Raw genomic sequence first — 25669 nt, 5'->3', positions numbered from 1 at the left:
ACCACAAATGAAGGGCCAAAGCCTGACAAGTAAGTACGAGCACAGCTTACTCTGACATAAGGTGATTAGTGGAGAAGGGGAGTTAGCTTTGCATTGAATTAGGTCTCTGTATTAATTTCCAGTGTCAGTTACGAAATTCACAACTTGTCGTGTTGGTCATTGGCCCTTAGTGAAAGAAACATGGTTTCATCTCTAAATGTTCGTGTGTTCAGAGAAGACTTTTTATTTTGCAGTCTTGAGAAGAGAAAACATGAGAAAACCGTATTTTCCTTCTGTGGACTTTGGACCCAAGTTTAGTCTTTTTTTTTTTTTTTTCTTTTTAATGTTTATTTTTGAGAGAGAGAGAGCGTGCTCGCACATGCAAGTGTGGGGGAGAGACAGAGAGGGAGACAGAGGATCCGACGTGCCCCATGCCGTGCTCAAACTCACGAATCCTGAGATCTGACTGGAGCCGAAGTAGGAGGCTTAACTGACTGAGCCACCCGGGCGCCTCCCCTCCTCCAAGTTTACTCTTTGTGTGTGCTTTGTACTAATATTCATATGGACATAAACGTGAACCAAAGAAGGCAATGATAATTGAGCAACTGAAACTAAAAAGCAATGAATTTCTGCAAAAGGAGTAACAAATACATTAATGAATTAGGATTTCTTTTCTTTGCTGTGAATTGGAACTTTTTATAGAGATAGTAGAAACATATCTTGTGCTTTCTTCCATTGTGTATTATTAGAACTCTAGATGGAAACACGTCTTGAACTCGCTTAAGAAAAGTAGGAATTTGTTAGTGAGGGATATTGGAGAATCCCACAGAATCTATGAGCTAGGAGAGTATTTCGGGAATGGACTGGAGCCCTGTGGGAAACCCATCTGCATTATTTTCCTCTGCCTGTCTCTACACATCAGCTCCGTTTTTGGCTTTGCTATGGACTCCCTTCCTCTATTCCTCAATTCAGAGTTGGAATGTGGGTGCCAATAGTTTCTGTACATGCAGACGTGTGGAAGGAAACTCCTCTCCGTGTTCCAGCCTCCAGATTTCTGGAGAACGGATCCATCTGACCAAGCTTGGCCTCGTGTGCCTAATCTGTGGACTGATTAGCTGTGGCCAAACGGATAGGGTGTGCTCTGGGGGAACATGGTTGTTCCCGTAGCGATCCTGCCGAACAATGAAGAAGAGTGTAGCAGTGTCCAGAGAAGAGAGAGGGCTGAGCTAACAAACATTTACAGGGCATGCATAGCAGCAAAGAAAACATTTTTTTGAAACAAAATGCCTTAATTAAATTGAAATAAATTGAAATTCAATTTAATCCAGACCGGTATTTTATCTTAATTCTTCTTATATCATCTGTTATAACTAGCATTTTCCCGTGCTGCTGGCTGTAATCCAGGCATCAGGTCTTACTTAACGTAACAAAGTCTATACTGATGTTTTATTTTAAGTTCTCTTGTATTATCAGTTATAGCTAGGATTTTCCCAGGCTGCTGGCAGTCATCCAGGCATCAGGCCTTACTTTAATAAGTTTAATATTAAAAAAGTGTAAATAAAACCTTACTTAATGAATCTTCTAATTGTTAGTTCACGCTGTGAATGTTGATGAATATGGAAGACAGAAATACACTTAATCTGTCTATTGTTTAAAAATCCAAGACACTCATTTGACTGCTGTTAAAATAACTGTTTTTATATTTTGCCTCAGCTAAATAAAGAAAATAAAACATTGAAAAGAATCAGCATGTTGTACATGGCCAAGCTGGGACCAGATGTAATAACTGAAGAGATCAACATCGATGACGAAGATGCCAGCACAGATCCAGAGGGTGCCGCGGAGACTTGCGTCTCCATCCAGTGTCAGAAGCAGATCAAAGGTGGTATTCTTGGCTCAGTCACCGAGCATATTTTTGATAATGTTTCTCAGCCCTGGTTGTACATTGGAATCACTGGAGAACTTTAGAACTTGGGTTCTGCTTCAAGACATTTCTGATTTAAATGTTCCCGGGAGTAGCCTGGTTTGAGAATCACGACAGGACGTGACATTGGTGTGTTACGACTTTCTTGTTTGGGATTAGGCGCTTTTGAAAGTACTGTCTTGATAGAAACAGCTAGTCTGTAAAACTGCTTAAAAACATGGACTATAGTTAAGATATTTTTGTTAAGTGAAAGAAAGAATGGGGCCACCTGGGTGGCTCAGTCACTTAAGCGTCCAATTCTTGACTTTGGCTCAAGTCACAATCCCAGGGTTGTGAGATCAAGCCCCGCATCAGGCTCTGCACTGAGCCCGAGCATAGAACCTGCTTAAGATTCTCTCTCCCCGTGTCCCTCTCCCGCACTCACGTACATTCTCTCTAAAATAAAATTTTAAAAATATGCCTTAATTTTATCCATGATTATATACACACATAATTATATGTACACGTTGTTTATGTTAATGATATAGGAAGGCCGTCTGGGGCTCAGTGGCTTCTGGGGCATTTTAGCCTTCGGCACATGTCAAAAGCAATACTCGTTAGTTTCTCGGGCAGATAAAACTTCAGTTGCAAGTATGAAGAAAAAAGTAAGAAGAAAGCCATCCTTACCTGACCCTCCACCCCCTTAATCTAAGACAGAATAATATTGATATGGTTGGAGAAGGAGAAGAAATGTCTAGGATTTTCTTTTGTTCCTAGTTTTCCCTTCTGTTAGGTCTTGGATGATCTGGTCTCTTGTTCTTCCTTCAGGATTAGCCACCCAGTGGAGACTGTGATTTTGAAATAAGTGTCTGAGAACTCCTTCAAGCTGGGTTCATGTAAAAGTTTGATTCCATTTGTAAATAACCCCAGAGAAGGTTTTTTTTTTTTTTTTTTTTTTTATTGTTCTTGGAGAAGGGTAAGAAATTAAATGCAGTTAAAAACCAAGTCACAAAACTGTAGGCCTGGGTATCAATTTAAGTACTTGGTGCTAAGCTGTGTATATATATATTTTTAACATTTGAGTGGTGGAAATAACTTTCATCTAATACCAAAAACATTTTCACTTACAGTTGCTGATATTTCCATCTTGGTAATCCAGTCTTCGTTAAATCCCAATAATCAGAAATATGAAATAACTTAAGAAACCATGCACCAAAAACTCTGGAGAGAAAATTACTAGAATTAACCCTTTTTCAAAGAGGTTGTATTTTGAGTCACTTCAAATAGTATTTGAGGGCTATCCACTGGCAGCAGGTCAGGATTTTTTTCTGCAAATCAAAATCTGCAAATTATCAGCTGCCCAATTGTTTATTCTATTGTATTGTGACGAGAGCCTATGGCCATTTTAAAATAAAGAGGAAATTAGTACAGTGCCTTAATTTGTTTCCCTGAAATCTTAAAAAAATTTACTTCTCAAAGGCCAGGTAGTTTTCTAAAATATGTGTTTGATAGAATGTAAAGAAAACATGATCTAGTATATTTAAGGACATGGTGAGATCATGAGATATAAAATTATTAATAACTGTGGCTGTGTATGGGGGCACAGAATGAGATTTCCATTGTTCTCTGCTTCTTCATGTTTGTTTTAATTGTTAAATAACCTTGACCATAAGCTACACGTGCACTGGCATTTTCAATTCTTTTGACAAGATTGATTTCTTCTTTTAAGAAGAAGTTCATTGATATTGTTTCCCCCTTTATTTTTGCTTTGAAAACGCAGAACTTCGAGATCAAATTGTATCTGTTCAGGAAGAGAAGAAGATATTAGCCATCGAATTGGAAAATCTCAAGAGCAAACTTGTAGAAGTAATTGAGGAAGTACGTATCTTAGGCCTGAAGGGCAAGCCTTTTGGTGTTTTCAGGGCATTGGAGACCGGCTACGTTAAAAAATTGCCTTTGGGAGTTCATTTGTGACACGAGAACCGTGTACTAATCTTAATCTTCTCTTCTACCCCCTGTTTCAAACATACAAAACATTCGTATCCTCACTACTTAGCTCAGTAAATAAAGCACCAAAATAGCAATGAAGCTCTTCCTTTGCCCCCCGTCTTTCGCCGTGTGAGACAGATTTGTAAGAATGGCACCTGCAGTTTAAGTCCTCCACTTTATTGCTGCTGGTGAAGAAGTGTGTTGCTTCTCCTTCAGCTGGTTGGCCGAGTTGGGCTGTCCTTGTGTGCCTCCAACATAAGCACACGTGATAGGCGGTAGAATGGGTTCAAGTGGGTGTTTGGAGAATCTTCTTATTTTTCCGTGTGAATGGTCTTGAGGGACAGGAGCACATAATTGCCTTTCTCTGCACGACGCTTCGAGGAACTGCAGTCTTGATTTAGCTTGTGTCAGTGAGTGGCTCCCAGATTCTGCAGCCCAAGCTTCCAAACCCACACACTCCAGAACCTAGCTATCCCTCCGGTGGCTTGCAGGTAATGCCAAGGCCTCGATCCCTGCAGTGGGCAGCCTCATCCAGTTACCTAAGTTTGCACAACATATCTGACCGTTTTCTGAAGGGCCATCATGGGAGACATGTTGGGAAGCAGTGGCCACCAGTTTCAGCCTCGCTCCGGTTTCCTTACTGTGGCAAGACATCCTAATGAGAGAGAAGAAGGGTGATGATATTTTAGAAGTGGGATTCCTGTTGGAGATCTTACACCAGTTACTAATTCAAACCAAAATCCAAAATCTAATTTATACTAAAAGCAACCAGTTCACAGGCTCTGGCATGCTGATTGATTCAGTCCTTTTCCAGGACCACGGTCTTAGTGTGTTTCTTAACTGTAACCATAGGAGAGAGACACACATTTTGATGTACTCTGTTCCTTAATTATGATTATTTACTGATAATCCTGCCCCCTCCCACTTAGAAGTGTTACCGGAAGCCCTTTCGGAAGTTATTTTTGTTATGACTATTTCAGACGTGTGGAAAGTATCAAAAACAAAATAACGAATATCCATATCCCTACTACCTGGCTTAATACGTAGTCTTGAAAATCCCAGTGGATTTCTTCCTGACTGCAATCCCTACCCTCCCTGCCCTGTTTCCCTAAACAGTCATTATTCTAAACTTGTTTTTTATCATTCCAGTGCATGTATTTACATCTTTTGCTATAATAAATAGTATTTTGAGGGTTTTTAAATGATGTAAATGTACCTGCTTTTTAAAATTCAGTATGGCGCATTTGAGATTTATCCTCTTTGATACATGTAACTTCACATTCTTTTTTGTTTTAATTGGTCCTATATGATATTCTTTCCTATTGACCGATGTCAAAATTACCTCAGAAATGTGTTTCGGGGGAAGATTTTCATGTGTGTTTTACTCAAGCCCAAAGTCATCAAGGTTTAAGGTGTTTTTTTACTTAAAAAAATTAATGTACGTTTTACTTAAGCCAAATGTCATCAGAGTTTGAAATGAATACCAAAATTGAGTATTGGATCTCAGGCCAAATGATTCCTCTATTTTCTGGGTGCTTTCTGGTTGGATTTTTGCATTTTAAAATATGAGCCATTTACATTGTTAGGGACCAGTGCCATTTGGAATTTGTAAATAAGTTCTCTACCAAATGTATATCCTAACTTAAATAGCTACCTTTGAGGCTTTAAGAAGGACCTTAATAAAAGCCCAGCACGGTAAAGCCAATGACTGCTTTAAATTGTAGCTTTGTGTTGAATGTTGGACAGCAGTTTGAGTGTTGCACATCGCCATATGTCATGTTTTACAATGTTGGGTGTTTCCTTCCCCCGCAATCTCACAATTTTAGGTAAATAAAGTTAAACAAGAAAAAGATGTTTTGAATTCAGAAGTTCTCGAACAGAGAAGAGTCTTAGAAAAATGCAATAGAGGTACGTGTTTCCAGTCTTTTTTCTCCGATACATATGTAATTTATTTGGTTTACATACATTTTGTGTTGTTTTATACTTGTGCCTAAAGGTTCTTGTAGCAAGAATATCTTGTAGCAAGAATAGTGTTTTTTTCCCGATTTCTAGCAATGAGTCTCTCTCTTTTCCGTTGTTTTATCACCCACCTTAGAGTCTTGGGACTTCTAGGAAGTGCTTTTGCTTGAGGAAATTACAACCCACTTTAAACCCAAATACTATTCTGTCTCTAGGTATCCTGGGACCATGGCCATATTGGCTCTCCCCTAGTATTTATGTATTTTGTAGGTTATTTTTAATCTGAAAGAGATGAGGATATCTACATAGATACATGCAACATGATATGATTTTATTTATTAAAATTTGTTTAACGTTTGTTGATTTTTGAGAGAAAGAGAGATAGAGCAGGGGAGGAGGGGCAGAGAGAGAGGGAGACACAGAATCTGAAGCAGGTTCCAGGCTCTGAGCTGTCAGCACAGAGCCCGACACGGGGCTCAAACCCACAAACTGCAAGATCGTGACCTGAGCTGAAGTTGGATGCTTAACTGACTGAGCCACTCAGGGGCCCCGATATGATACAGTTTTAAATTGAGAGGATGTAGAAAATGGGGCAAAGTGAAAGTAAAATGAAATACTGATACACAGATTACATGCTTGCTCCGAAGTCGTGCACATTCCTGCCTGTGTGCCTGAAATCTGGCTCTGAGCTGTCGGGCCGTCAGCATGATGAGAGGTTCATGATATGTATCTGAATCACATAAAAATGAACCTCTTGATCAGGAGAAGCAGACCTGGTCCCATGGTGAGAAGGAAATTTCTCCAAAGGCTACCATTAAAGAAAACAGAATCCTTGCTAATGAAACACAGCGTCAAGTCTCACGGGGACAGTTTTTTAATGTCCCCTGGTTTAGGACAAGAGAGTGATGCTGAAGTGGAGTTCTGCAGACACAGTTCTGAGCTTTTTGTCCCCCCCCCCCCCCCCCCCCCCCCCCCCCCCCGCCCATTCACTCTCATTTCTAGTTCAGAAGCTACAACACTGAAAGGAAATCTTCCAGCCTTCCCTGTTGTGATTGGTGGTGGTTCTCCACCTTTGTGTCACGAATTGAGGTTTTTGAATAAATGAAGGACCTCGTAGTTAAGTGTGGGAGATGTGATAGACTGTGACATTTGCTCGGCTGTCTCCACATTTAGGAAGATAGTAATGGTCTTGACGTACTGTGCTAGAAGCAGGGGGTTCTAAGAAGGTTAATCACATGGGTCCTTGCCTTCAGAGAACCCTGTATCTAGGAAGAGAGAGAGATTATGTAAATGCATGACTAGGACCAACCTAATTTCTTTCAGAATCCAAGTAAAGAGGGCCAGGACATGTGCAAATTCACTTTGTATTATGGTGCTCTGGACATAGAAAAGAGAGTCAATTATCTTGCCGGGGCTTCCGATAACTCACCGCCGTCTTTGTTTTCTTCCTGAAATTTCTTTTTTTAAATAGGTTTGAAAATTATTTAGCTCTCAGGGACCTATAATTCACATCACAGACCACCACTTCTATTGCTTTACTTGAGTAAGACTTTTAGTCTTTCCTCTGAGAAGGCAGTAGATTTACGGCGTACAGAGTTTGAAATTCTATGTCATTACACGGCAAACCCGTCCTTAGTCAGTTAGGACTGAAGTGTCCTGGTGGAACGTTGTGTGAAAGGAGCCATTAAGAGAGCCTTTTTAAAGATTGTATTGATATGACTCAGCTCGGGCTTGAAAGTACCTCTCCAGAGGCAGATTGAGAGACTAGTGTGATATCTACCTATGTTGTGCCTAATTTCTAACACCGCCATCACTCCCTCTGGCCTGTCTATATCATTATTTAGCAACACAGGCTGCAAAATGTCAAAAAGTAGCAAAGCTTTCACGTTGCTCTTATTTGACAGGACCTTGCCTTTGAAGATGTCTGTCCTGCATTGATTCTTTAATTCAGAGCTCTGACTCTGGGCCTGAATGGATCTGAGCCCGTTTCTCTTTATAAACATGGAAGATACTTAAAAACAACATATATGCATATGTATATGTGTGTACATATATGTATACATATGTATACGTATACATACGTATACATATGTATATATATTTTTTTATGTTATATATATTTATATATATTATACACACATATATATTTTTTTTCCTTTTTATTCAGGTAATATACTTTTTTGGTGGAAAGTATAGATTCATGTAGGAATAGGAAAAGGGAAAAAATTTCAAGGTTTACAGTTCAGAGATAAGCGCTGTTAACATCGTGTATATTCTTCCAATCTAAAGAAAGCTCTCTCTCTGTTAAATTGTTTGCTAAATGTGTTTATAACATTTACGGAAGATGAAGAAAGTATCAGCAAAGAAATAATCTCTTTACCCACTGGTACTTTACAAGCACCCTGAACATCAGTCTCCATTTGTACCCCTTGGATTTTTATCATTTCTTTTCTTTATAATAAGTTCTACCAACTGTGTAGATATCTCTAGACAGCACGTTTAATTTTGCATATTTTTGAACTTTATATTAATGGTATCCCTTCACGTGTGTGCTTCTGCAACTTTCTGGGTTTGTGGGGTCTATCCCTGCTGAAGGCCATTGGTGTGGTGTGTTGATTTTCACTGCTGCACAATATGCCATTCGATGACCCAGTATCCTGTTGGTGGATGTTTGAGGTTTTTTCCCAGTTTTTTGCTATTCCAAGTCAGACGGTCATGAAAATTCTCACAGGCGTCTCCTGGCGCACATATCCAAGCATTTCACTAAGATCCACGTGAAATACAAGTTTATCCTCTGTCCCACTGCGTGACTCCAGAGGACTTACTAAGTAGGTTTACATTCTGGTAAACAGTGCGTTTGTTCCCATGTTCTTCATCCTCTCCAGACTTGGTGTAACTCTCCTTGATTTTTGCCAGTTCCCTCCTTGTGAGTATAAAAAGGTGCCTGTGGTTTTACTTTCCATTTCTCTGATTACTAATGAAGATGAGTATCTTTCCACGCATTCACTGGCCTCTCACGTTTCGTCTTCTGCGAAAGGCCTCGTCGATCTGTAGCTTTTTAAAAAGGGAAGTAAGCTCATTTAAAAAAAAATAACACGAATGTCCTTTGGTTCAAGAAATATGCTTCTACAATGTCATTTCGATGGCAGAATCATATTTCTTGTAAATTATATACTCTACTGGTCGTCCCCCATGAAACCATCTGGATGATTTCACTGTTGTCTATGGCGATGCCGAGAGCATTCTCGCAGCTTAACCTCTGGACGTGTTCATGATTTGCTCTCTCGGGGGAATCGGTACCTTCCTAAACGTGCAAGTGTCGAGTCAGAGGGCGTGAATAGTTTTGGATTTTTGATTCACATCGCCGAGTTGTCCTCCAAAAAGGTTTGATCAGTTTATATTCCAAGCAGCAATGGATGAGGGTGCTTGCGTGCCGATGCAAAGAAGCTCTTCAGCACCGCTTTTCACCCATCTTCCTGATAGTCTGTGTTGTGTCTTGTCCATTTCTTTTCCTCCTCTCCTCAGTGTCCATGCTGGCGGTAGAAGAGTATGAAGAGATGCAGGTTAACTTGCAACTGGAGAAGGACCTTCGAAAGAAGGCGGAGTCATTTGCACAAGAGGTAAGTATCCAGAGACCTAGTTTTTTCGTTTTTTAAAAAATTGTTTTAAGCATTTATTTATTTTTGAGAGAGAGAGAGAGACAGGGCATGAGCAGGGGAGGGGCAGAGAGAGAGGGAGACACAGAATCCAAAGCAGACTCCGGGCTCTGAGCTGTCAGCACCGAGCCCGACATGGGGCACAGAGAACCCACAAACCACGAGATCATGACCTGAGCCGAAGTCAGACCCTCAACTGACTCAGCCAACCAGGCACCCCTCCAGAGACCTAGTTTTAAATGTTTGTTTCTTTTTTTTAAATTTTTTTTTTCAATGTTTATTTATTTTTGGGACAGAGAGAGACACAGCATGAACGGGGGAGGGGCAGAGAGAGAGGGAGACACAGAATCGGAAACAGGCTCCAGGCTCCGAGCCATCAGCCCAGAGCCTGACGCGGGGCTTGAACTCACGGACCGTGAGATCGTGACCTGGCTGAAGTCGGACGCTTAACCGACTGCGCCACCCAGGCGCCCCTTAAATGTTTGTTTCTTAAAGAACTTTGGAGATGACATATCAAAATAGGTTGTTGTTTTTTCTTTTAATTTTTTTTTTAACATTTATTTATTTTTGAGACAGAGAGAGACAGAGCATGAACGGGGGAGGGGCAGATAGAGAGGGAGACACAGAATCGGAAGCAGGCTCCAGGCTCTGAGCCATCAGCCCAGAGCCCGACGCGGGGCTTGAACTCACAGACCGCGAGATCGTGACCTGAGCTGAAGTCGGCCGCTTAACCGACTGAGCCACCCAGGCGCCCCCAGAATAGGTTTTGAAATTGAATAAGAACTCACCCCTTTGTTTCTAAAGATTTTTTAATATATTTTTTTAAGTAATCAGTACACACAACATGAGGGCTCAAACTCACAATCTAGAGATCAAGAGTTGCATGCTCTACCAACCGACCCAGCCAGGCACCCCAGAACTTATCACTTAAAATAAGGGAGGCGGCTATGAAATAGCATCAAGGTCCCTGATCGTGGTGTCAGTAGATCTGGGTTCAAATTTTGGCCACGTCAGTCAGTCACTCGTCGTATGACTTAAGAGTATTAGCCTTCTTGGGGCTTCACTTTCACTGTCTGTAAAATGGGTGATGCTTGCTAGTGGCTCAGCCAAGTGATTTCAAAATCACATGGCAGGATTCTTCAATCCTGGTACAGGATTTTGTACTGTAACATGCTGTACAAGGGACAGAAATTCTATTTGGGGATGCCTGTAACTTACGATGAGAAGTCAGCTTGAGTACGGGATCCTGTATATTTCAAAAAGCCCTAAGAATCCAGGGTCCATCTCCAATACCACCCAAACAACAGTATCATGGTGTTAGTATTTCTCTTCACCTCCTAGACGGTGATCTCCTTACATAAGCTGATTCTTCCACTTGCTGTGGAACACTGCCACGCTGTATACCCATTATCTCGGCCTTTCGCCAGAATAATGGTTTTCCTCTCGTGTCAGAGACAAGCTTTGAGCTTCTCATGTTCCGGCCACCCTTCGTTGACCTGTTGTCACTGGGTTTTTCATGGCCCTGGGGCTGGTTTACAGGGAAACGATGAGGCACCAGTTGGCTGAACTATAACAGTTTGTGATATGGCGCTGGTCTGCCCGAGATTTCCATCTACCTAGAAGCAGTTTGAGTCTGCCTGTGCCCTGTAGGTTGTGCGAGAAAGTAGCTAAGGAAATGTAAAACATTCATAGGTAGAAGTAACCAAGGTGTAGAAGGAAGACAAAGCGTGGGGTTATGGGAATGACATTTGAAAATCAGATTATGGTTTTGTGCAGGAGTCTTTCTGCACTCGAATGTAGCTGTGCTAGCAATGAACTCTGTAAAAGGTTTCGTCCGAGACGTCAATTTGAAATATTATGATTCATTTTATTCAGAGAGTTTAATGAAAGGTGAGTAAAAATTGTTCTCTTGTTACTTGGAAGAAAGAGAAAAGAATTGAAGTGTGTCAGAGCCCTTCGGAAAAGCTACAGCGATGTAAATAATGGCACCAGATAAACAGCCGAGGGGGAGCGAGAGTAGGGATGATGTGAAGACGCCTCCACCGTAAAACTGAAAAGGCTGCCTTGTTTTCGACCCGAATGCCAGCGTCTGATTTTGAGAGACATTTTCACTTTTACATCTGTTGTTCGTGGAACAATATTAGAATACAAAGCAGCTCGAAGAAAACTTGAAGGCCACGCAGCAGCAGAGAAGATAGACGGGAGAAGCAGGATTCCGCTAAGAATATGAAAATGGGTGGTGGACCCTGCCCTTCACCTGGTAGTGATGGGCGGAAACGCGACGCTGACCTGTGACCCCGGCACGAGGAGACGGAGGTGGGAGGAGGGAGAGCAAGGGCACTTACTGGTGCCCTCAGTACTTGCAGTGGTGCTCGATGTTTTTTTATAGTATCTACATTCGACGTGCACAATAGCGAGAAGAAAACTGGTTTTTTTTTTCAAAATATGGTCAGATTGGAAGCCATATACCTTCCCCTTTGCACGGTTGACAGATTCTCAGCTTTTCCACAGAAAACTACTGCTCAACAGTGCATGACTTGATTTAACAAGAGAAGTGACTTCTTTTGCATTTTGGTTTTTAGTGCATTTAGCAAACATCTTCAGAAGCCAGTGTCTGCGCTCATGGGGGGGGGGGTGGGGGGACTATAATGGCGAAGGAAGCAGCTATGACCCCTGCCCTTCTGGAGCTTAAGGTCTGGAGCCTTAGAATTCAATAGTTAACTTACTTCATGTTTTTAACCACAAAAGGAATGCATATACCTTGTAAAAAATACAAACAGTTCTAAAATGTGTAGAGTAAAAAAAATGGGGAGTTTTCTCCACACTCCTACTTCTACCTGTCCATTAAAAAAAAGTGCATGTGGGGCGCCTGGGTGGCGCAGTCGGTTGGGCGTCCGACTTCAGCCAGGTCACGATCTCGCGGTCCGGGAGTTCGAGCCCCGCGTCAGGCTCTGGGCTGATGGCTCGGAGCCTGGAGCCTGTTTCCGACTCTGTGTCTCCCTCTCTCTCTGCCCCTCCCCCGTTCATGCTCTGTCTCTCTCTGTCCCCAAAATAAATAAATGTTGAAAAAAAAAAATTAGGGGCGCCTGGGTGGCGCAGTCGGTTGGGCGTCCGACTTCAGCCAGGTCACGATCTCGCGGTCTGTGAGTTCGAGCCCCGCGTCAGGCTCTGGGCTGATGGCTCGGAGCCTGGCGCCTGTTTCCGACTCTGTGTCTCCCTCTCTCTCTGCCCCTCCCCCGTTCATGCTCTGTCTCTGTCCCAAAAATAAATAAACGTTGAAAAAAAAAAAAAAAGAAACTTGAAAAAAAAAGTGCATGTGGGGGCACCCGGGTGGCTCAGTGAATTAAGTGTCCGACTTGAGCTCAGGTCATGATCTCACGGCGCGTGGGTTTGAGGCCTGCGTTGAGCTCTGTGCTGACAGCTCAGAGTCTGGAGCCTGCTTTGGATTCTGTGTCCCTACCTCTCTGTGCCGCACCCCCCCCTCTCAAAAATAAAATAAATAAGCATGCAAGTTAGTGGGTCACAACCAGAATTTCTTTTTAAAAAAATGCACATGCACGTACACATATGGGAATATTACTCAGCCATAAAGAAGAAGGAGATCTTGCCATTTGTGACAGCATGGATGGATCTAGAGGGTATTAGGTTAAGTGAAGTAAGTCAGAGAAAGACAAATAGGACTTCACCTACGTGTGGAATCTAAACAAAACCAACACAAAAGCAGAAACAGACCCATAAATACAGAGAACAGACTGGTGATTGCCAGAGGGGAGGGGAGCATGAGGGGATGGAAAAAATGGGTGAAAAAAAAGGCCACATAGAAAAACGAAACAAAAACAGGACCCTCCCTCAATAAGGAAGAAACAGCCAGTTGTCTTCCTGTGTTAAGTTTTTGTGTTTTCTTCAATGTAATTTCATTTTTTTTTTTTAATTTATTTTTGGGACAGAGAGAGACAGAGCATGAACGGGGGAGGGGCAGAGAGAGAGGGAGACACAGAATCGGAAACAGGCTCCAGGCTCTGAGCCATCAGCTTAGAGCCTGACGCGGGGCTCGAACTCCCGGACCGCGAGATCGTGACCTGGCTGAAGTCGGACGCTTAACCGACTGCGCCACCCAGGCGCCCCATCATTTTTTTAATAGAAACAGTATTTTTTCTTTTTTTAAAGTTTATTTATTTACTTAGAGAGAGAGTACATGCGGGTGATCAGGGGAGGGGCAGAGAGAGAGGGAGGGAGAGAATCTCCAGCAGGCGCCATGTTATCAGCACAGAGCTTGATATGGGGCTTGATCTTACAAACTATGAGATCATGACCTGAACTGAAATCAAGAGTCGGACACTTAACTGACTAAGCCACCCAAGTGCTCCGATGTAATTTTAGTTTTTAATGAAAGATTTTCCTGTACTTTTTGAATATAGTGTTTCTTGCTAGTCAGTGTAGTTTTCCTTATTGGAAAGCATGGGTGCCTCATTCCAAGTGTAGTCTGGATATACTAGGGGACTGTTGTGTAATCGGTTCTGTTCTTCTCCCAGACAACTCAGGTGATATTTAATATTCTTCTGGAAAGAATGAATTATATATTAATGACACAAGCTTTTCTTCTCTTTTTAATTCTTTGAAAAAATTTATGAAATTCCTCCAAAATTCTGGAATCTATGTTTGTGTGATAAGAGACTAACCTCCCTAACCCTAGCTGTCAAGTTCTTATCATAGTTAAAAGCCAAAGTCATAGGCGTTTGGTCATTAAATTTCCTTCAAACACATCGTTAGAAGGCGTTGTGTAGAATATTTCATGTTAGTGTCTTAAAGTCTAGAAAAAGTCAGACTAAGTCTTTTCACGTTACCATCGTTACCTAGGGGAATTTATTTTCTGTATGTTCTTTTCATTGTATGCTTTTACTATTTAGGGATTGTTACAGGGTTTTGAGAAAGAAATTCACATTATTAACATCCCCAAGACATAATCTTCACCTTTTCTTTTCAAAAGAACCAAGTTGAGATTATTTTTGATCATGTAAATTTGAACAAGTTTTCCCGAATGCTGTGTAGGGAAGGAGAGCTGTGTCTTTCCCCCAAGAAGGACGGGAGCTCAGAGAAGCAGTGCAGTGAGAGGGACACAGCCGTGCCTTGACTGATGACAGTGGCCTGTGCCCAGCACTGTTCGTCTGCTGAATTCACCGGCTCTGTCCTGGTCTCCCACACCAACTGCTGCCTCTCTTTCTGCTCCTGGCCACCAAGCACTCTTGGGAAAAGCCCTCACTTGCCGGAAAGCCAGAGAACTCAGTGACTCTGGCTGCTATTTTCAGGCCTTCCTGTTTCCTCTCTAAGGTATTTGCTAAGACACCGGCAAGGGACCCCAATCAAGTTAAGTTTTAAGAGGGGAAAAATGGCTTAAAACATTACTGTAATAGTAATAATAGCAATAATAATAATAATAATAATAATAATGTTTTAAGGGTGGAAGATGCCTTAAACATTACTGTAATAATAGTAAAAAGTTTTAAGAGGGGAAGATGCCTTAAAACATTAATAATGATAATAATAATAATAATGTTTTAAGAGGGGAAAAATACCTTAAAACATTACTGTAATTCTGTAACTCAGAATAGCTCATTTCGATTATACTGCTGGTTTCAGATGCCAAACCTGGATGGCTCTTCGCTAGCACGGCAATGCCTCTGACCTCACCGTCCTGGTGCGCAGCACCTATGTGTGTGTACACATGCCCATTCCCTCACGCCTCCTCGGCACATTCCATTCTTACACAGGAATGAGCTGTCTGGTGGAAGGCGAATGCCAGTTTTACTTTCAAATACCTTTAAGAATCTCAAACTCTGGGGGCGCCTGGGTGGCTCAGTCGGTTAAGCGGCCGACTTCGGCTCAGGTCATGATCTCGCAGTCTGTGAGTTCGAGCCCCGCGTCGGGCTCTGTGCTGACAGCTCAGAGCCTGGAGCCTGTTTCGGATTCTGTGTCTCCCTCTCTCTGCCCCTCCCCTGTTCATGCTGTGTCTCTCACGGTCTCAAAAGTAAATAAAACATTTAAAAAAATTAAAAAAAAAAAAAGAATCTGAAGCTCTGAATCTCTACTATAATAACATGGGCCTGATTTCAGAGTTTATGAAACATCTCATGTGTAGAATCACCTGGTGGCTAACGTGTGGAGGGATATTAAGGAAAAGAAGCAACAGGTTCATAGAGAATAATGTCGTATTCAAAAATGTAACCTTGTGAAGATTAGGTGAATAATGTATGTAAGTTGCTTAGTAAAGCGGCCAGTAAACATTAATGTACCTTTTCCCATTTCTTCTTGACCCCCCTAACTTAACTACTTTTATCACTGGGGAAAAGCTAATTGGTTGAAAACAAAACATTAGGTTTAGTAAATATCAGAGGAAGGAGATTAGCCAGGTGGTTGAGAGCTTAGACCTCGGAATCAGACAGATCTTAGCTTAAATCCTGGTTTTGCCACTTTCATGTGTTCTTGGGAAAGTTGTTTAACCTCTCTGACTTCAGTTACCTTATTAGTAAAAATGAGATACTAATAGCATCTACTTGACAGTGTTGTTCTAGGGATTAGATGATATGATACGTGTGAAATCAACACCGCATCTATCACATAGTGTTAGTAAACTTTAGCTATTCAAGGAAGAAGTATTTAACTCATAGGATTTATGTAAGGATTAAAATAACACGTATAAAATATTTAGTAGAGTACTTGGTATAAGATAAGTTCTTGATAACTATTAGTCAAGACTATTAAGTATTAATGTATTTTAAAACAATAAAACAATGAAAAACTGAGGTATAAAATAAGACTCATTTATTGCATATATGCCTAATTGGGGCAAGGGTGAAAGTCCTTGAAGACAGCATCAAAGTTATGGTTGAAATCATAGGGGTCATTACTTCTAGAATTATGATACTGTACCATTCAGCAATCGTCTTTAACTTTTTAAAAAATGTTTATTTATTTATTTTTGAGAAAGAGAGAGAGAGAAAAAACACAAGTGGGGGAGGGGCAGAGAGAGAAGGAGAGAGAACCCTAAGCAGGCTCCACCCTGTCAGTGCAGAGCCTGACGTGGGGCTCGATCTTGAAAACCACGGGATCATGACCTGAGCCAAAACTTAAGAGTCAGATGGTCAGCTGACTGAGCCACCCAGGTGTCCCGCCTTTAATTTTTTAACAGAAGCTCCATGTGCTTTCCTGTTGCTCTGGTTTCAGTTGGGGAGATACTCGAGATTGATTGGCACATATATCTTTTTGTCCTTCCCTTTTACAGATGTTCATCGAACAGAACAAGCTCAAGAGACAGAGCCATCTTCTGCTGCAGAGCTCTGCCCCCGACCAGCAGCTGTTGAAAGCTTTAGAAGAAAATGCAAAACTTGTCCAGCAACTTGAAGAAGAGAGAATTCAGCATCAGAAAAAGGTAACAGATTTTCTTCTGGAGTCTGGATACACACCAACCTGCAAGAGAGGGCTCAATGCGGTCACCTAGATAGAGTTCCCTCCTTGGCATTAGTGAGTCTTTCCAGTCTTCTCGTTTTTTAGAAAAATGTCACCAGCAAATGAAGTTAATTTAGTGCCCAATTGAAGATTTAGAGCACACTATCCCAGACTTCATAATGATCTTTAAACTGTCCAAAGGACTGAAGAAATGAGGGAAAGAGAGAGCACTCGAAAAGAGTGCAGAAAGCACGGTTGGGACATCTGCGAGTTGATTGTGTTTCTGGAGACCGCATACACCGCGAGAAGTGTGTTTGTCTCGGAGAGCTCATTGGAAGGCATGCGTTTTGTTCAAAGAGGGAGGGAGCGTCCATGTTAGTAGTAATTGTTTGCTTAGAGAAAATTTCCGATTTTGTAAAACTCGCACAAATATATATGTTTAAAGACTTCCCAAGTGGTTATTTCATTTTGTTCGAGTGGAGCGATTCCAGCAGACACAGCCCACCTTCCTGCGCCAGGCAGAAAAGATCGTCATCCCGGTAGGTGAGAGAGAGGAGGCGGGAGGGGTGGGCAGGCGAAGAGGTGGAACAAAGACTGTGAAGTTAAAGAAACCACTTAAGAAAAATTACATCAATATTTATACTACTCACAGCGTACCTCGTTTGTGAAGAAAAGGTTGTTGGCTGCCGTTTTATCATCACCTGTCAAAGTCTCTCTCAGCGATAATATTGACGTTTAATCCTCGGAAGTTTCTGGAGTTTTTACAAAGTTGGTCATGAGGCAGAGTTGATTTTTTTTTTCCCCCTCAGTGAGGAATGTTGGTGTATGCGTAGAACCTCCAGATGAGTGGAGAGTGGCAGCGGTTGCCCCTGGGAGGAGAGCTAGGGAATAGAGCGGGGAGGAGAGAATTTTTTTCTTTTTTTCTTTTGGTCCCCACATGCAGGAATTACCATTTCACATAAAGAGAGGGAGGATAAAAGAAGGGTTATGTTCATTCAGCTCGTGTTGGAATTGTCTCAGTTTTGAAAAGTCTTACTAGTTGTAGTTAGCGCATTTAGTAAATAACATGGGCCTAGAGCCCACCGAATTGACGTGAGGTGTGGGATTCAGCCACTGTATCTCTACCTTGTCGGGGTAGGAAGAGAGAATAGGTGATACTAAATTTGAGCACATCGTGAATGCAGCTGTAGCAATCAGGACTTGTAAGGCGGTTACGTTAGAATATATACTTCCTCTGGGTGGTCTTTCATGCGTGTGGTCTTAAATAGCTCTCCCCTGTCTGTGGGATCCCCTGCAGACTTCCCAGCAATCTTTTCCACGCTGTGTTGTTTTCACGATGATGAGAACAACACATACTTCATCTAATGAACAAACTTTTAAAATGCGGTACAAGTTAAAGAAGAAATGAAGATTACCCAAGAATTCCATATTTTGGTACCTATCCAAGCTTTATGCAAATAGAGAATTTTATGAAGGTAGTTTAAATGGAATAATACCATGCATACTGTTCTACAATCTGATTTTTTTTTCCAGCTGGTAACGTATCATCCTGTGTCAGTGTGTAGTGAGCTGTGTGATTTTAAATGGTTGTATATAGGACCTCATTTAGTGAACACGCTATGATTCCTTAAATCGATAATATTGGTGGATATTTATTTTCAATTCTTCCCTGTTACTAAGAACACTGTAGTGAACATATTTGAATACGTATCTTACTATTTCTTTTTTTTTTTTTAAGATTTTTGTAAAGTTTATTTATTTTGAGAGAGAGAGGAAAAGAGAGCCTGCATGAGCGAGTGGGTGAGGGGAAGAGAGAGAAGGAGAGAGAGAGAATCCCAGGTAGATTCTGTACTAGCAGCACAGATCCTGACGCAGGGCTCAATCTCACAAACTGCAAGATCGTGACCTGGGCCGATCTCAAGAGTCAAACACATAACGAATTGAGCCACCCAGGCACCCCGACTTACTATTTCTTTAAGGCAAATTTTAAAAGTAGTATTGCTGAATCAAATGGTCGTTCTTTCTTTTCTTCTCTTTCTTATTTTAGAGAGAGAGAGAGCGAGCATGCATGAATGGGAGGAGGGGCAGAGAGAAAAAAATCTTACATTTTTTTTAATATTTATTTTTGAGAGAGACAGAGACAGAATGTGAGTGGGTTAGGGGCAGAGAGAGAGAGAGAGAGAGGGAGACACAGAACCCGAAGCAGACTCCAGGCTCTGAGCTGTCAGCAGAGCCCGACGCGGGGCTCGAACTCACGAGCTGTGAGATTGTGACCTGAGCCAAAGTCAGATGCTCAACTGACTGAGCCACCCAGGCACCCCCAGAGAGAAAGAATCTTAAGCCTGGGAACTCGATCCCACAGGCTGGGAATCATGACCTGAGCCAAATTCAAGAGTCGGTCGCTTAACCAGCTGAACCACCCAGGCACCCCTCTTTCTTCTTTTTTTGTTTTTTAAAGGTTTTTGATACTTGTTACCTAATTGTCCCCCAAGGGTTCTTTTTCATGCTACTTTAATGTTCTCTTGAAAATGGGTATGAAAGTAATAGTCTGTTTTAAATGAATTTCGTAGGTATTATTTTACCTTTTTGAGCCATGTTTGCACATTTAATTATCTGGGATATTAAGTCTCCAATAAATTTGTATTGACTCACATAGCTGGTATTTCAAGTATTGACTGTACTCTAGGATTTGGGTGGTTTTTAGGATGGATTGGAATCTCTTTGCCATGAATTGGAAAGTAAAGGGAAACAATGATGTTTTTCCCCTTCGTTTTTGCTTGACAAAGGAAAGACTGTAAAGTTCTGTTTATAAATTCCAGGTGAAAGACTTAGAGGAACAGCTAGAAAACGGAGCTCTCCACAGAGAGATACGCAACCTTAAACAGCAGCTGGGGCTTCTGGAAGAAGATAAAAAGGAATTGGAATTGAAATACCAAAATTCTGAGGAGAAAGCCAGAGATTTAAAGCATTCCGGTAAAAGCATCAAGTGGGCTCCCGCGTCTTAGCAGTCTGTGAATTCCCCACGCCCAGCCCCAGGCCGGGCCGGTAGCTAGTCCAGAACCCTTGCCCAGTGCTTGAATACGCAAGTGACTGCAGTTGAGTCGAATGGCCACTGTTCTCCAATGATCCGCGAGCCCTTAGGCCTCTTTTTTGGACTCCGTGTTCGTGAGCTTCACGTACAGAATTAAGAGACAAAAGATACCGCTAACATGAGAAGACCAACATTTCAGCATTTCTCTTATTTTTTTTTTTTTATTTTTTTTTATTTTTATTTATTTTTTTTTTAAATTTTTTTTTTTTAACGTTTTTTATTTATTTTTGGGACAGAGAGAGACAGAGCATGAATGGGGGAGGGGCAGAGAGAGAGGAGACACAGAATCGGAAACAGGCTCCAGGCTCTGAGCCATCAGCCCAGAGCCTGATGCGGGGCTCGAACTCACGGACCGCGAGATTGTGACCTGGCTGAAGTCGGACGCTTAACCGACTGCGCCACCCAGGCGCCCCCAACATTTCAGCATTTCTCAGGGCTTCAGATAGGAGTGTTCGTGGAGTTCGTACGTTGTTCATTTTAGGGCGCGTTTCTAAGAAGAATTCAACTTTAAAGGTTCATACAGCCCTCGTGTTTGGTGTCTAATTATACCCATGAACTAATACTTTCAGTATCACAGCTAACAATAAAATGGGCAACAATATGTATATTAAGTGGAAAAACTTTTAAAACACCAGGGGATATTTAAATCAAAGGACTTATTCAGTCAGTTCTAAGAAGGCTTGACAGGAATGTGTGAATTGGATTATTCCACAGGGATAAGTAATAAGTTTCTGTCGGAAGGTAGGTGATTTAAGGAGGCAGGCCATTCCCTTTTATAACAGCTTCAATATTCACTTCAGCTTTTCGGTTAATTTTATACTAGAATTTTGAAATCTGTATGGAAGAACCATGTAGGCTTTTTTTTCCCTTTAAAAAGGAGTCAGTGCTTTCTAACCCACAATGAAAATGAACCACAATTTATCTTTTTAATTCGATCTAAAATTGAGAAGTATTCCATTCTTTTTAAGTGAATACCCAGGCAGCCTGTGGCCAAAACCAGCTTGGTTATATATGTAGAAACAAATAGGCAGATCACTGGGGGTGCAGTCATTCACGGAGAGAGGACTGGCTGGGGACAGAGAGAGCCATTCCTGAGTCCAAACAGTATTCAGTGCCTAGAGCCTATCAGAGCCCACGTTAGAGGTATTCGCATCTGTGGTACACATTGAACTCGAGCTTCTTGAGCTCAGAATCTGTGTCTTTGCACAGCACCAAGCATGGACCCTTTCACACTGTTGGCGCTTAAATACCTGTTTCGTTCATGACGTGAATGCATCGAAGGGATAAATTGTATTTCCAGAATGCTCCTTCGCTTTTTGCAAACAGTTTCTGAAGTTAACAGACCTTTGAGAGTCTGAGTCTGGCTAAAATCAAGAACTCGAGGATTTGCAATTTTCGAAGGACATTAAGTGGTGGGGGAAAGCGTGCTCTTCAAATTCATACTGAATGCCATCTTTAAAATTAATGCCCGGTCTATACATTTTAAAAGTCCAGTATTAACAATTTCTTAGTGTTTGAGTGGCATTCCGTTTTAACAAATATTTCTTCAGCCTACTCGGTCCTTACTCCCCGCCCATCCAGCATTGTCCTGAGTTTATTTTTCTTTCTCATAGTTGTATTTGTAGCCACAAGACAGTCATGTTTTCTTGTAACCTATGTAAGGCCTCTCTCGCATTAGCGGGGGCAGCCTGGAGCATAAACATGTTAAGACGTTCTGCAGTTTCCTACTGAGATTTCTAACTTTGCCCGAATAGAAGGAACTTGATTTTGAGAGAGGCTGTGTGTTTTCATCTCTGTGGGGAAAAGGTGTTGTGTTAAGTTGCCCGTTTCGGCTCTTTTCTGAACGCTTGCTCTCTGTGCAGTTGACGAGCTCCAGAAGCGGGTGAACCAGTCCGAGAATTCGGTACCTCCGCCGCCGCCGCCTCCACCGCCGCTTCCCCCTCCTCCTCCCAACCCCATCCGGTAAGCGCCTCCGGGAGGACCTCTTGGCATCAATGCCCTGCCTTGTCTGAGAACCTGAAGTTGATGTGAGCGGTAGCCCTTCTTCACAAACAAGCAAACTGCTGTCTTTGCCTCATTGGAGGAGTGGGTAGTAAAAACTCAGAAACACTGAAACTTATCAGCTGGTACTTCTCTCAGCAGATTTTTGCAAAGGCCGATGTATCACTCCCGTCTTGTAATCTATATAGAAAGGGCAGAGACATTCCTGTGGCCTACCCTGTTCTCCTGCCCGGGATGTTCCGATTCCACGTGGATGTCCCAAACCCAGGAGCCAAGACATTTGTGTAAAAAGTCGGATGCTTCAGTTGTAAAATTTCACTCCACGATGCTGGGATTTCCGTTAAGCGGAAGACCAAGAAATTTTGAGCCTTTCTCGGGTGTTTTTCCCTTTTCGCATCCTGATCTGAATTTGAAAAGCTCCGGTTTATTCATTTACTTTAAAAATCAAAGTACTAAATGAAACAAAAATTTATCAGTAGTAATTGTCACAGACTAGTAATTAAGCTAAAAGTGCTCATTATGTTTTATCCCTAACCTCACATTTAAACCTTTAATAATGCCGAGAGAAGAACGTTCCATAAGAAGAAGATATTACGTTTACGTTCTTGTGATAGAGAATCATCTGTGCAGACAAGAATTCACTTTTTCTGAAGCCTGAGCTGACTTGATGGTCCCGAGTGCCTGAATTAAGCACAATAGACCCTAGAGTCAAATATCGCCTCCTTTACGGCTGGTGCTTCATTCTGACACCCCGCATTACGTCAGACAACCTGTTTGCCCTGGTGACAGCTTACCTCCTCATGTCACGATGCTAGCTGCTTCTGTATAATTTATTCTGGAACAAATGGAATTTAAAATTTTGCTAGCGGTTTTTTTTTTTGTTTGTTTTTTGTTTTTTGTTTTTTGTTTTTTTTTTTTTTTTTTACCTTTCATTAACTCATGTGTTTTGTTTAATCCTTTCACCCGGAGAGGCCATTTATTCACGCTTTGCACCTTTGCTGCTCTGTCTGAATAGAAAGTGTAGCATTTTCCTCCCACATGACTATGAAAATGGGACTTTGCCTTTTAAGAAGATTCTCATTAGTTTTCCTTACTGAGGAGGGGATGACATAATCTACTTTAAGCCATTGAAGTAGTCAAGGCAAAATAATTTTTACATGTGATCGGTCCGAGAGTCAATTGAAAGAATTTCAGGTATTTTAAATTCTTTTCTGCCCTGGGTAGCTAAATCTGTTGGAGATATTCTGAATTTGACATTTAAAATAGGAAATTCATCACTTTGATCTTTCTCTAAGGTGTAGAATTTTGAGCCGATAAGAAAGGTCACTTCTGTCTACGAGGAGGGAGAATTGTGAAGAAAGTGATTATAGTCTTGCCGTTGGCCTTTAATTTTTAGTCTAACAAATCTTGAAGCCCTTGGAATTAAAAGTAAAGTGTAACCTAAATAGAGTATTTTCCCAAAGAGCACTTTATAGTTATACTGAGAAATGAATGTAGGATTCAGACTATGTATGTCTAAAGCGTGAGCTCTTTTTTATAAGGCCCTTTAAAGAAAATTTCCATTGAATAACATGAATGATTTTTATTATAAGATGAACTTAAGTAGTGTAAGATGTAATTTCTCAGTAGAAAGAAATTTTTTTTTTTGTAAGGAGTACTTTCTTGTCAAAGAAATATATTTGCATTTGTATTGAGTTTCACTGGACTTTGAATCCACAAATCAAGGTTTTCTAACTTTGTTCCTCAGCCATTTGTTTTACCCCGACATAGATCATGGATATAAATGAAAGCAGAAAAAAAAAAAAAAGACTAGGGCCTGCTCCTTTGACCCAGGGGACAGGTGGGAGAGAGGAAAGTGAGGAAGAAGGCATACGTTGGTCATGTTTTATAGGCAGTAGTGAACGCAGGAGAGGTCCTGGGCAGGCATGGCTCACGGGGAAGAGTTGGGTGTATTGGTGTATTAGTCGGCATTCTCCAGAGAAACAGAACCTGTAGGGGTGTGTGTATATACCTATGTACATGTATGTGTATACATCATATACATTCACATAAAAGATTTATTCCAAGGAATTGGTTCACATGATTATGGACTATGACAAGTCCCAGGGTGGGTTGGAAAGAGAGCCAACAAGGAGAGCCTAGGCTGTGGTTTCAGTCTGAAGGTCAGTCAGCCTCCAGACCTAGGAAGAGGCAGTGTTTCAGTCTGAGTCTGGAAGCAGGAAACAGCAGACATCCTAATTTCAAGGCCAGAGGGCAGAAGGAATTCTGTCTTACTTGGGCAGTGGTCACCCTTTTGTTCTATTGAGGCCTTCAACTGATGCCCACCCACATTACTGACAGCAGTTTGCTTTACTCAGGCTTCCAATCTAAATGTTAGTCTTATCCAAAAACCCTCACAGAAACACCCAGAATAATGTTTGACCCCATATCTGAATACCTCATGACCCGATCAGACTGACTCAAAATTAACTATCACAGTGGGCATGAGAAACACTTATTAAAGAATTTCAAGGTCGATGCCTTCCACTGAACCATTCAGTGTTTGGGAGCTCTTGCTTGAAGCTTTTATGCATTCAGTTGAACTGGCTGTGAAATGGGGCAGTTTTAGCCAGAGGTTTGGATTATTGGTCCCAAATGCCTTGTCCTGGTGTTCTCATCTGGCCTGGGAGACCTACTTTATCTGTAACCTAAGCCCCGTCTTGACAGAGGGCTCTTTTTTAATATTACGGATGATGCTTCTCTGGGTACCATATAAGTCTCCCAACTATACTTCAATTCGGAATAGTTAAAGTTAATGCTTTCTCTCATCTACTTAGGTGCTTTACTTCATTTATGTAAATATACACAGATATTTCGAACAGTACAAATAACTTCCTGCTTTGTAATCTTTACGTATGATAATTCAACACTGAAAATTTCAGAACCAGAAATGGGTTCATTACAGAGTGTTGTGAGAGAGTAAGGGGAGGCCCCCACCTGGGGACAACCCTCTCCAAGCCCCCCTCTGCCGTGGAATGTTGACCCTTAGACATCGAATATCCCTTGCCCTCAGTCACAAAATGGGAAAAATGAGCAAAAAAAGTTTGCATTATTTCATTTCTCCCAACTTTTGGAATAAAACATGCTTGTTTTAAAGTTCTGGGTAAATAAGGATTTCTAACTCCTTGTGAAAATAATTTAATTCCATTTGGGGCCACCGTGAGTCCAAAGAAGACAAACTAAATGAAGTCAAAAGTCCACTGACTGATTTTTTCCAGTTGGTAAGTTCTGAAAGCCTCACAGGGTAAAGCAGAACGTAGTGCTTTCTTTTGACTGTGCTTTGCGAGAGACTGTTCAGTGTGTTTGGGAGTTTTCATAAAAGGCAGTTTGAGGATTAATAATAAATCTAAAGGCAGAAGTAAGAAATAGAAACATCTGAAAAGTTACGGTCATTAGGAAACACTGAGTTGTTCTGTCCTCAGCCAAGTATTGCTGTGTGTGCCCAGGCATCCCTTTTCCTAGAGGCAACACTGTGCCTTCCCAGCTTGGCCTCCTCAGGACTATTGTGTCCAATCCAGTTTATCACACAGAGGACATTGATAATGTAGTTGAAGGAATTCAAGAATTCTCGGTCCATTTGGTTTTTTTGGTAAACTATTTTGAGGGGGA

The 25669-nt window shown here is 41.6% G+C and overlaps 1 protein-coding gene across 2 annotated transcripts in view; it reads left to right on the top strand.

Moving 5' to 3' along the window:
* Nucleotides 1–25669, top strand: part of SHTN1 (shootin 1) — a 101951-nt gene that overhangs the window by 37615 nt on the left and 38667 nt on the right. For both annotated transcript variants that reach the window (XM_043597662.1, XM_043597663.1), the window contains exons 5-11: nucleotides 1693–1861; nucleotides 3663–3760; nucleotides 5698–5779; nucleotides 9356–9450; nucleotides 16766–16912; nucleotides 19749–19902; nucleotides 21883–21982. In XM_043597662.1, the coding sequence (XP_043453597.1) occupies nucleotides 1693–1861; nucleotides 3663–3760; nucleotides 5698–5779; nucleotides 9356–9450; nucleotides 16766–16912; nucleotides 19749–19902; nucleotides 21883–21982 (845 nt within the window). The remainder of the gene's footprint in view (nucleotides 1–1692; nucleotides 1862–3662; nucleotides 3761–5697; nucleotides 5780–9355; nucleotides 9451–16765; nucleotides 16913–19748; nucleotides 19903–21882; nucleotides 21983–25669) is intronic.

Source organism: Prionailurus bengalensis, chromosome D2 (assembly GCF_016509475.1).
Source record: "Prionailurus bengalensis isolate Pbe53 chromosome D2, Fcat_Pben_1.1_paternal_pri, whole genome shotgun sequence".
Lineage (NCBI taxonomy): Eukaryota > Metazoa > Chordata > Mammalia > Carnivora > Felidae > Prionailurus > Prionailurus bengalensis.
This window is presented reverse-complemented; position numbering and strand designations above follow the sequence as displayed.